The 11629-nt window shown below is 48.2% G+C and overlaps 1 protein-coding gene across 1 annotated transcript in view; it reads right to left on the reverse strand.

Moving 5' to 3' along the window:
* Positions 1 to 11002, reverse strand: part of TNFRSF21 (TNF receptor superfamily member 21) — a 77942-nt gene extending 66940 nt beyond the window's left edge. The window contains exons 1-4 of the mRNA XM_019520691.1: positions 10918 to 11002; positions 9062 to 9083; positions 4263 to 4266; positions 233 to 878 (exon numbers count right to left, since the gene is read on the reverse strand). Coding sequence (XP_019376236.1) covers positions 233 to 878; positions 4263 to 4266; positions 9062 to 9083; positions 10918 to 11002 — 757 coding nt within the window. The remainder of the gene's footprint in view (positions 1 to 232; positions 879 to 4262; positions 4267 to 9061; positions 9084 to 10917) is intronic.
* Positions 11003 to 11629: the final 627 nt, after the last annotated feature.

An 11629-nucleotide genomic window follows, 5' to 3' on the forward strand; every position in this document is an offset into this window, starting at 1 on the left:
CATAGTGCTGGAACACATTTCAGTGGAGATGGACGGTCACTGGTATTTTAAAAAGGCTTTCCAAATTGTTCTAGCCCTACAGCAGCTGTACGGTTCAAGCCCATAATCCATGATGCAAGACGGCAAGGCACCTTTTAACAGAATAAAGGAGTCTAGCGTTTTGTAATTGTGTTCCCCAACCAGATACGTGGAACAAAACAGCCTTAAAATTAGAGCCAGAGGCCAAAGCTACCTTTGGGAAAATAAGTGGTAGATTGAACTTCGTAGCGTTCTTCAGACTCTTCTCGGCTTGACGAAGACACTGTGCTAAGGGGGGATGAGGGATCCCTACAGATGTTGTCGCTCTTTCTTGTCCCAAGCTTTATCAGCTTTTTTCCCAAGCATTTAGTGTATGGTTTGCATCTCATCACGCTAGAAGGCACATCCGAAAAGGTACCGGGAGGACATTGTTTACACTTGACATCCTCGGTCTCTGTTCCTTTCTTCCGCACACCCCAGCCCACTGGGCACACCGCGTGAAGTCTGCAGGTGTCATTAACCCGAAAAGTACCACTCAGGCAAGTGCACTCCCGGTCAGTCAAGGCAGAACAGGCTATTTTCTCAGTCATTGGCGGTTCACACGGTTTCCTACAGAGATGGCACCTCTCAATGCCATTTTCGTGTTTGGTAAAGGTCCCAACTGGGCAAGGGCTGCACTCTCTCAAGGTAGTCTTTGTACAATGTTTAGACACGTAGGTTCCTGCAGGACACTTGTCACAGATCAGTTCTTTGTTAGTGGCACGGTCGAGGCGGTGGTATTTGCCAGAAGAGAGGTTTATGGCATGCGGTTCAGATGTCAGCTTGGACTGAGCATAGGTGGTGCCAAGGAACACAAGCAGCTGAAAGACAGAGAGGCAGGACGTTAGTCAGATTAGACATCTTAACAGGGACTCCCTATATCCGACGGTTCCCTGCAGCAAGCATTTAAAACTGCAGAGTCATCCAAGGAAGCTTCCTCTTCTTTTCTTTTTTTTTTTACACCGTTAACAATTCATCTGCCTACAGCAACCGGAGGCGAGAAGAGAGCTGAAGGGCCAGGAGGAGATGCTAGCATTCAGGGAAGAAACAGCCAGCACCTCTGGGGATCGAACAGAAGGGGACAAGGAGACGCGATGGATTTTGCCAGTGCCTGGATGCAGCAAAGTCATTAAGACCTGCCTGGTGTTAGCCCACCTTATTTTACACTCCGCTTTTGCAGACAGACTAAGCACGATTTTCCTGTCCCGAGGGGATTAGGATGTAAACAGCACTGGAGGCCCTGCAGACGCGCTTCAGCAATACTTAAGGGCCACGAGCGGGGAGTTCAGATTCGATTTACAGTTCAAGTGAAGAGTTCCCAATATGAACAGAAGCTTCCCGCAGAGCAGCAGTTCCTAATCCGGGTGCCGTGGCACCCCTCGCGTTGTTTTACCTAGGAGTTCATGGCACAAGGGACACGGGTTCAGTTGCCCCCTCCCAGTTCTCCAGAAAACACCCAGATATTAATTACAGGGGCAGGCCATTATTTTGGGCAGAGGGCCGCCTACTGAATTTCAGCAAGCCATCGAGGGCTGCATGACAGGCAGCCCAGGGCAGATTAATATTAATTTTCTAAAGTTTTCAGGGGCCCCCCGGGCTGGACAGGATGTTTTAGGGGCCCCCCAGGCCACATTTTGCCCACCCCTATATTAAGGCATTGTGCGTGGTTCTGGCTGGACTGGGAATCAGGTACATCTATAAAATCTCCTCTGTCCAGCCCCTGGCATTTCACCGACTCTGATGGACTACGCAATCTTTTCACACTTCACCAGTGCAGCGTCTACCAAGCAAGGTATGCCACTGGTTTCAAAGAAGCCGTCCCCTATACAGTTGACATCAGTTGTCCCAAAGGGGAAAAGAAATAATTAAAATGAACCTCAGTGAGGAGTACACGTGGCAACAGCTCCCCCATGATCAGCGTGCAGCATTCACAGGGACATCTCACACGGTTACAACATGGGGAGAAAAAAAAAAACAAAAAAAAAAACCTTTAAAAAAAAATGGATCTATTGTTATTACTTTTAAAGTCAGAGTTGAAGTTCAGACATTGCACAGGTGAAGATTTAAACACCACCAGGATACTGGATCAAGACCAATACACTGTAATCAAACAGCTGGAGATAGCATCACTTCTGGTTGCTGCTGTTGCTCCAATAGCTACTCTGGGAAGCCTGCCAGGGAGAATATATTTGAAAAAAATCCAGCATGACTCTGCAAAACATCCACGCCAGTGGAACAGCAAGTTACAGTGCATCATTTTTTGGTGCAGTCTCTTGCTTCCTGGAAACGCATGCTATAGCACATTTCCATTTCCCCTACTACATAATTTATGGCCCAGGATTTGTACAAAATGCTTCAAATATTTTATAATGCGGCAATTACTGGAGTGCACAGGAGCTGAAAAGGATGCTGCAGCAGACAGGCCAATTACTGCACATCAAAAGATTCTTCACATGCTAAAAAAGGACTGAATGACAGCTTCCTCCCCGCAAGCCCAAGGTAGCTAAATAGGTGTTTCTAGTTACAGACTGAGAGGACTTGCATCTATCATCTTTAAGCAATCCAGAGGCAGATACATTCTTCACCCGCATCAGGAAGCCAGGCAGAGCTGAATTTGAATTAAGATGCACCCCTGAAAACCTGATTAGCCAAGACAAGCTATGGGAACTTAGATGTAACTACCCAAAATGATAGTATGGAGCTTACCCCAGGGGTGGCATTCCTATAGTACTTGTCGCTATAGTGCCCGAATGCTTTACATAGAACGTTTTATTGAACAGCCCAATCATATTGATCTGCCTTCTGTTTGCTGCTGATTCCTCCAAGGAAAGTTTGCTTAGCTGGGCCTTTCAGGGACTGAAAAGCCAGCTTGCCCACATCCCGCCGCTGGCTGCTCCTCTCTCCAGGGGCTGCAGTTATGCTTTGCAGAGACAGAGAATGAAAATCAAGGGCTCCTTTAAGAGAGCGTCCTCCTAAATCTCTGCAGTGCCTCCGATGCACAGGGCCAGAGAAGGGGGCATGTGCAAAGGATCAGTGGCTTCCTTGGCAGGGCTGACTGTACATCACTGCCACTTAGAAAAACAGGGCTTCAGGAGCTATAGAGGAAGCAAGACAACGCAGTTGATTTAATCCCTGGCTAGTAAGAAAGACTGGAGGAAATCTGTCAAAATGCTGGCTTATAAATGGAACTTGAAACTCCCCATTTGGACCCCAGTGGACTAAGGACAGACAGACCATTAAATTGATTTCTCCTAATTAAGACTGCCCCGGCTTGGTCCCACCCAGGACCACATCAGGAACTCACCAGGACCCAAGGGCCTCATTTCTCGTTGGAGAAGGCAAGGTCCAGTCTCCTGGTCAGGTGAGAGGAGGAAGGAAGAAAGGTGCTCAGACCAAGGCAGACTGTGAAAGGCTGGGACTTGGCATAACCAGTGCTGCCTATGGGTAAACCTGTTATAACAGGCCACCTCAGTGGCTGATGCCCTACGTGCACATTTATGCAAACACGTTAATTGGATGTATAACAAGGAGGCATAGCCTTTAAGGTGCTGGCTCCTCAATGTTTCCTGATCAAATGGGACCATGAAATGTGGGGCAGTGTTGCTTTGCAGCACGTGTTCTTACGCCTTGAAGAGCTGTGACGAACAAGGACATTCATTACAGCATTCGGGCCAAGCAAAGCCAAGTAAACCACAGGTCATTTGCTACTGCTCCAGTACAACAGGGCAGAATTTGGCCCTGTACATTTCCAGCTAAAACTACACACAATTTCATCACGTCAAAACAAGAAGGGCCCACCTGATCTCTTGAATGCCCGACAGTTATACAAGCTCTCCATACAACTCCTACTAAAAATCAACGGGGGTCCTTCCAAAGACAGATGTGCAAGACTGAAACCAAAGGTTGTAAAGATGCTTGGCAGGAAGAGTGAGCAGAAGCCTTCTAGCACATGGTCCTAAAAAGATGTCAAAAGCTTCTTTAGGGCTCGTCTTCGCTGCACTGCTAGTGCAAGGCCGTCACCCCAACTTCGCTCCTAACCAGACTCCCACCAACATGCAAAAGTGTTTCAGCTTGAGCTAAAAGTGATGGGATAACTTGGAGTAGCTGGCCTGGAGGAGGCGGGGGGACAGGATGGTGCTGCAGCCACTGGAGATGGCCCCTGCTGCATCACCGCTGCACTCTCCCATAAATGTTAATCCAGTTACCGCGCTGCTAAGTCACTTAGGAGCTCAAGTGTTCTCCCTGCAGCGTAAAAGGCTCTGCAGCTTTGCTTCATTTTTAATGAAACCTCAGATTTATACAAATCTACCGTAATATTTGAATTGGCTTAGTTAAGTTACAAAGCCCATTTGGATGCTGTCAGTATTTATCAAACATTGTGCTTCACACAGGAACATTAGCAAGTCTCCTCATTTTTCTTACGCTGAGCCTCTCTCTCTGCCTGTCCGCCCTTCCCCCTTATTAGTCAGCTTTTCCACTGATGGAAGCCCGCTCTGAACAGAGAAAGAAAATAAGCATCCCTTTCTTTTTCTAAAGAAATAGATGCTATGGACTGCTTTACAGAGACACTTATCAGAAACTGGTTACACCAATGCGACATCTCAAGCGTTTCAAGGCAGAGTCTTAAAAAAAACAAGTTTGCTGACACCTAAAAATGTGTCACCTAAAACCTGGAGGAAGAGGACCGTGAAAGCTTGGCTAAGCCTACCCCAACCAAGAAAGTTGACCAATAAAAGATATCACCCACAAAAATCCTTGCCTCATTTAAATCCATTGTCTTGTTTTTGGACAATGGAGGTGCAAACACATAGCATGCAGTATGATGAAGTTATGTTCCTTTTTTTATTTTATATTTTTTAAAGAGGGTAGAAAAAACTAGCAGCCCACAACTTTTAGAAACTTCCCTGCCTTTAACCTCTCGTCTTGAGACAACAAGTGTTTGCTATGAAGGTGACAATACCAATAGGCACCAGGAGTGTTCAGAGTTAAGGGCGGGAGTGACCGCCCACAATGAAGACATGGGGGCAGAATACAGCCAGGCAAGGTGAGTGCCACACTTCACTCAAGGATGACAGCCTGGGGAGACATGAGAATACACACAAGGTTAAAGGCAATCAGGACTCGTAGTAGAGATGATATCTTTTATTAAACCAACAAGAGTTTTGCCAAAGAAAAAAAAAAAAATCTTTAACTGCAAATTTTCAGGCACAAACACCTTTCATCAGGCATTGGTGCAATTTTTTTGGCAAAAATCTTGTTGGTCTAATAAAAGATATCATCTCTTCTATGAGTCCTGATTGCCTTTTCCTCTAGACCAATACGGCTACAACCTGGACACCTGATGCAAGGTTAAAAATCTTTCTTGCCCATGCTAAGAGAAACCATCAGCCCCCAAGTTGCCTAAGTTTGTTCCAGTTCAATATATAAAAAGGCAGTTGCGCATTAATATTTCTGCAGCGATCTACCTCAAAAACCAAAAGATGCTGTCAAGAAGAGCAAATGTAAATTAGATTAACACAAACTGCTCCACCACGCATCTACAGCCATTATGTCCCTGTAGATGCTAAAATTGACCTTTCCTACAGCCCTTAAGATTGGACTTGACACTGCCTCCGCCCTTTTGCTTAAAGGGTACAATCCCATGATGTCTGTACACTCAGTATGGTCCTGGGGCCCAGACACTGGACTGAAATTCAGGAGGCCAAGGGTCTACTCTTGGTTATACCCGTAACCCATTACACCGCTTCTTAAGATTGCAACATGCTTCTTTCCCCACTGTTGCCTTTTGCCTTCTCTATTTAGGTTACAAGGTCTTTAGGACAGGTCCCAACTGAAGCCCTAAATAATCCTGTAAGAACCAACAGGGTGCCGATTGATTTATTTCTGGTACCAGTCTGCCAGACCAGGGACTCAGCAGTAGGTGCCAGCGCCCAGTCTCCAGTGGTTCTCAACTGGGGTGCTACTGCAGCTACAGCCGGGTGAAACTGCCACCGTTTTCACGATTCAGGGATATACTTGGTAGCCGTGTTGGTCTGAAACCAACAGAAATGCAAAACTCTAAAACTTTTGGCTCAGAGATGATATCTTTTATTAGACCAAACTAAGAAATCGCAAAAAAAAAAACATTTTTCTTTGCAAGCTTTCTGGCTCATGCACCCTTCCTCAGGCTTAGGGAAAATTAAAGATGGTACGAGTCCCCATATTTTTCTACCTATGAGACTTGTACCATCTTTAAATTTTCCCTGAGCCCGAAAGCTTGCAAAGAAAGATCTTTTTTTGCAATGTCTTAGTTGGTCTAATAAACAGTATCATCTCCGAACCAAGAGTTTTAGAGGTTTCCATTCCCGTTTCCATGAGGCACGTGTAGAGCCCGATGAGAGAGCATCTGCAGCAGGATGGACCAGGCACTCCTGCTTGCATTAGTTTAATCTGATAAAGTCGGTAAGCTGAGACAGTACAGCACTGGTTCTCAACTGGGGAAGGCACTACATTCAGAAAACAATTATGGGGGGGGTGTGCCTTGAATCTAATAGGGTTGACAATCACTGCTCTAGTCTTTCTTAAACTGCACATGTCCAAACTCACACGAGGTACAGGAGAGCAGAGCTACACTAGCATTTTGTAAGGGAAAAAAAAAAAAATCCAGGCCGCTAGTCAAAAAAGCCTGAAGCAACAGCTGAAAAACCAAGTCTGAGTTTAACATCCAAAAATGTATTCAGACCCACCCCTCCCCCAGAAAGTTAACAGTGAAAAAAACCCCTCAACATGTTCTTGAATCTTTGAATGTGGCAGCTAGGAATTATAAAACGATTTTAGTAAAAAAAACCAAACAAAAAAAACCCAAAAAACCCCCCAACAAACCTGTCAGTCATCAGATTCAACAGGGCTGGGACTTTCCTTAATAATGTTGCAAACTGGATCCTACTGGTTAACCACACTAAGACTCCCTAGCGCCTGTTACAAAGAAGAGGAAGAATGAACCGAAAGCCGATTGCTAAACACATTCCATGCCATTACTCAAATCTTCCAGAAAGCTGATAGGGTGACAAAAACAAGGAAAAGATAATCCACGTTAAGACACGCTCGAGGTAACATCAGGTTTCCAGTCGTTCCAGCACGGTCCTTAGCGCCTGCTGCGCTTGCACAGGGTGCTAAATGCTGTAGAGAAATCCCGGGCGAGGAAGAGGGACATCCAAGCCCACCCCATCTCCGGGCAGACAACCTGCTTTACATCTGGAAGAGCGGACACAGTGCAGTCATCATGTTATGCGCCAGGACAGCCCTCACGTCAGAGCCGTCCCAGGACTTTGCAGTCTATTCAAATGTGTGAAAGAATTCATTGCAGAGGCATCTGGGCTGACATGAAGGCGTTTCGTTAGCACTACTGGCAGACAGTCACGCTAGATATGCAGAAGTGCATCCTAATTTCATGGTATCTATATTTCACAAGGCCACCAAACACTCCTTCCCTCCCCTAGCGGTTCGGCATCTCTCACCCTCCAGTTCAAACTTCTCCAACTATTACAGGACCGCACAGGTCTTCTCTGTGGACGCCCCCCCACAAACCCATCTTCACCCAACTCCCCGTGCATCTCCTCTACCTCCCTGGTGTGTTAATCTGCCCCCTAATCTCCCTCAAACACCCTCTGCTCTTTTTCTGACCCAGATTCTCGAGCCGCAACGTGCAACCTAACCAAAATTGCTTTGCAACAGAATCGGTCACATGAACGACTCATCTGAACCGCCACAGCATCCTAATGCTTGGTAAGCCCAAACCTCACCCCCACCTCTGCCCACCCAACTCCTCCCTGTTACCAGAGCCCGTGTTTCTAAATCTGCCAGCTGTGCACAGTACTTTCACCGGCGAGGCATCCTGTTGGCGTCACTGGAGCTACCTGCACGGACCGCACTAGAGCTCATGGACCGCCGAGAGCGTTACTCCGACTATTCAGTGTTTAAAGGACTGAGCCGTGAGACTACATTTTCCAGGGCCGAAATATCATCTTCGTTGTTACACTCGTTCCTCCAACAATACTATCGTGGTTGGTGACTCACTTCACTCCTTACCTCGACAGGTGTTGCTAGAAATACCACAGGAGTTTGGACAAATACATGGCATACGCAACTCAGGGCTTGGGCTGGGCCATCATATTTCAGGACAGCGTCACCCACCCTCCAAGTCAGGAGTGGGAAAAATGGCAGATCCGGCCGGCAGCGGGCTTCATTGCCCGCATGGCTGGGGCCCGTCTCCAGGGAGATCCCAGCAGCACCGGCAATGCTGAGGTTTCCATGGAGACCCGCCCCAGCAGCGCTGGCAGGGTGGGCAGCGAGTTGCTCCAGAGCTGCTGGGATCTTGCAGCGGTGACAGCATTGTCTGGAGCCAGGGCGGAGCTGTGACGTGCAGTCTGCACAGATCACAGCTCTGCCCCGGCTCTGGGTCATGCCGTCACCGCTGCAAGGAGCCAGGCAGAGCTGCGGTTTGCTGCCTGCACACCCCTGCCCAGAGCATACAAGCAGCAGATTGCAGCTCTGCCCCAGATCTGGATGAAGCTGTTGCCGCTGCAAGATCCCAGTGCAGGGGCGGGCAATTATTTTGGGCAGAGGGCCGCTTACTGAGTTTTGGCAAGCCATCAAGGGCCACATGACAGGCAGCCAGAGGCAGATAAGCATTCATTTTTTAAATTTTTTAGGGGCCCTGCAGGCCGGAGAGAATGGTCTGGTGGGCCACATTTTGCCCAGCCCTGTCCCAACAGCTCTGGAGCAGCTCCTCATCCTGCGAGCACTGCCGGGGCCGGTCTCCATGGAAACCCCAGCGTTGCGCTATCACAGCACAGCTGCTGCTGGGGTCTCCACGGAGACCAGCCCCAGCCATGCAGGCAGGGGCAGCTGGGAAATGGCCCGTGGGCTGGATTTTTGCCCACCCCTGCTCCAAGTACATAGGGAAGGATGAAGGTACCAGCCATGTGCAAAAAGCTAAAAGCCACATGAGTGTGGGGTATGTGACAGCAAGCTGGTAGAAACAAGAGCTGGGGTGTAGGCAGCAAGTTATAGTTAGCAGTGAACTTTGATGCCACAGCTGTTAGTTTTTGGAACAAGTCTCTGGAGGGAAATGGCAGAATTCTCAGACACCCGACGCGCGACCCGGGCATCGCACCACCGCATGCCGAGTGGGAAGAAATGCTGGATGGAAGTAGAGCTCTGTTAAGTAACCCGGCCAGTGGAGCTTGAAATCATTAAAAAGAGGGTTGGAAGGACCTCAGGAGACCATCTCGTCCAACCCCCTGCTCCAAGCAGGACCAGCCCCAACAAGATTATCCCAGCCAAGGCTTTGTCTAGGTTTAAAAAAACCCCTCCAAGGATGCTTCCACCACCTCTCTGGGTAACCTGTTCCTGTGCTTTCATACCCTCCTCATGGGAAAGTTTTTCCTAATATCTAACCCAAACTTCCCTTGCTGCAACTTGAGACCGTGGCTCCTTGTTTTGTCATCTGCCACCACTGAGAACAGTTCAGGTCCAAGTCTAGCTCAGTTTTAGTTGTTAAATTCCTCCTATACGTTAACAGTTCCAGAGTGGGGGAAAAAATAATTATTTTTTTTTAAAAGGAAAAAAAAAAAAAAAAATCAAAGCAACCAATTCAGGAGAAGTTGCAAGAATGAAAGGTATTATCTTCTAAATAAGTTGGAGAAATAGGGAAGTGAGGCAGAAGATTAAAAATAAAATACAGAATTTAAATAATCTTTTAAGTATGTTGAAAAGGATATCCTAGCTTGGTTTGTCTTCTAAATACCCAAACACATCGCTATACATACACACACTTTCAGTACCTCTTTACGTTTCGTATTTTTTTTTTACCATTTAAAATCAGGTGGTTCTGCACTAAAGCCAAAGCAGTAGCAAAGCATCATGCCAAGTTCCCTACCAAAAGAGATGTACATACTACAGGAAAACAGGGGTGACTAGCTTCTGCTGTACTAAACGTGAGAGAAGCTGCCCAGGCATACTGACAAAATACTATTAAAAATGTAGACATGTGTATAGCTCTGTGACCAGCAGCCTTGACTCTGCTCTAGAATAGATAGCCAAACTCTAGCTGCCTTCAAGTCCCAGCGACTTGGCTGGAGAGACAGGGCAAGATCAGCGAGAAGTCAGGTAGAGGAGAGCGAGGTGATTCAGGGAGGTAGCTGAAACCAATGGGTTTCAAAAGGAGCCTGGAGTAGAAGCAAGCAGACACATTTCAATCTGCTCCTGACCCCAGGTGAACACAAGAGTGTTATACAACGCGATTATCACCCGACAGTGGCAGCGATACCATCAGCCCGACCCACCAAGCTGCTTTGCGTGCGTCTTAGCCATAAAACAAGTAAACAGCAGTTTTATTTTTATACTCGGATCAGCCTTCCAATGCATTCGTTCTCGACTGCTGCATCCAGCAAGGAGGGCATTATTAACCACGCAGCGTCAGATCCGCAACACTCAGGGAACCACCGTCCATACGTTTGAGAGCGCAGGGAATATAGCTTGTGTGTTTACTCACACCGTTGTTACAGGCTGGGGCAGGGCTTGCATTGCTCGGATGCTCCCCATGACGTTTAAAACTGCACTGTCTCAGGACGTGAATTTAATACTCCGCTTCTCAGAAAGGGAGCCGAAAGCTCAGCTCCTAGCTCTGTATTTCAGCACCTGCATCAGCAGCCCAATTTCTGTCTTAAGGCTCAGACTGCCAACCACTCAGAAGGCAGCGAGTGCTCAGCACCCGAGACCCCAGCCCTGACACCAGGCATGATTTTTAGCCTGTGGGGAGCACAAATTTCTCTTTTGTTTCCGGAAGTCCCCATCCCCATTGAACCCCTCCTCCCGCACCTTGGATCCTTGTTTCTTTCTGCAGGGATACTTGCAGCGCCAGCACCGACTTGCCAAGGTCCACCCCGATTTCAAGAGCAAACATCCTCCTACCACGTCAGCCAGGTGAGGTTAACTGCAGCCTTACCAAATAGCAGCCTCTCCCGGGAAGGGAAGCAATGAAGCTTTGGGGAGCCAATTTGTTCAAGCCCTACCTGCAACCATTCAAACAAAGGCCATTAACAGCTCCATGCTAATGACAGACCCGGAGGGAGACGCACGGAGACCCGCGCCTGCATGAAAGACATCACCCGCAAACACCCATCACCGCCGGCAATCCCTGACCCAGCACAGCAGCACCGCCACCAAACGCAGCCGTTCACCCTGCTCACACCCAGGGTCTGACCGAGCCATCCACCGCTCCACCAGCCAAACCCAGCGGTTGCGGACCGCACGCACCACCTGGAAAATCCCAGATCTTCCATTTCCAGTTTTTTAAATTTTTTTTTGGACGACAGGAAAAAAAAACAGCAAAGCGATTCTGCCGCACGCATCTCCGGGAGACCGGAGGGTGTGAACGCGCTGGCTTCCTAGCGGACATCTCAGGGTTTATACGAATCACGCACGCCCACCCAAGGGTGCGACCACCGCCTGGCACCCTGCAGAGGCACCCCCGGGCTTCTCCCCCTCCCGCGAGGGCCCCACCCCGCTCCCGGGTGAGCATCCCCCTCCC

This window comes from Gavialis gangeticus, unplaced genomic scaffold (assembly GCF_001723915.1).
Source record: "Gavialis gangeticus isolate Ggan-Ray unplaced genomic scaffold, GavGan_comp1, whole genome shotgun sequence".
Classification (NCBI taxonomy): Eukaryota; Metazoa; Chordata; order Crocodylia; family Gavialidae; genus Gavialis; species Gavialis gangeticus.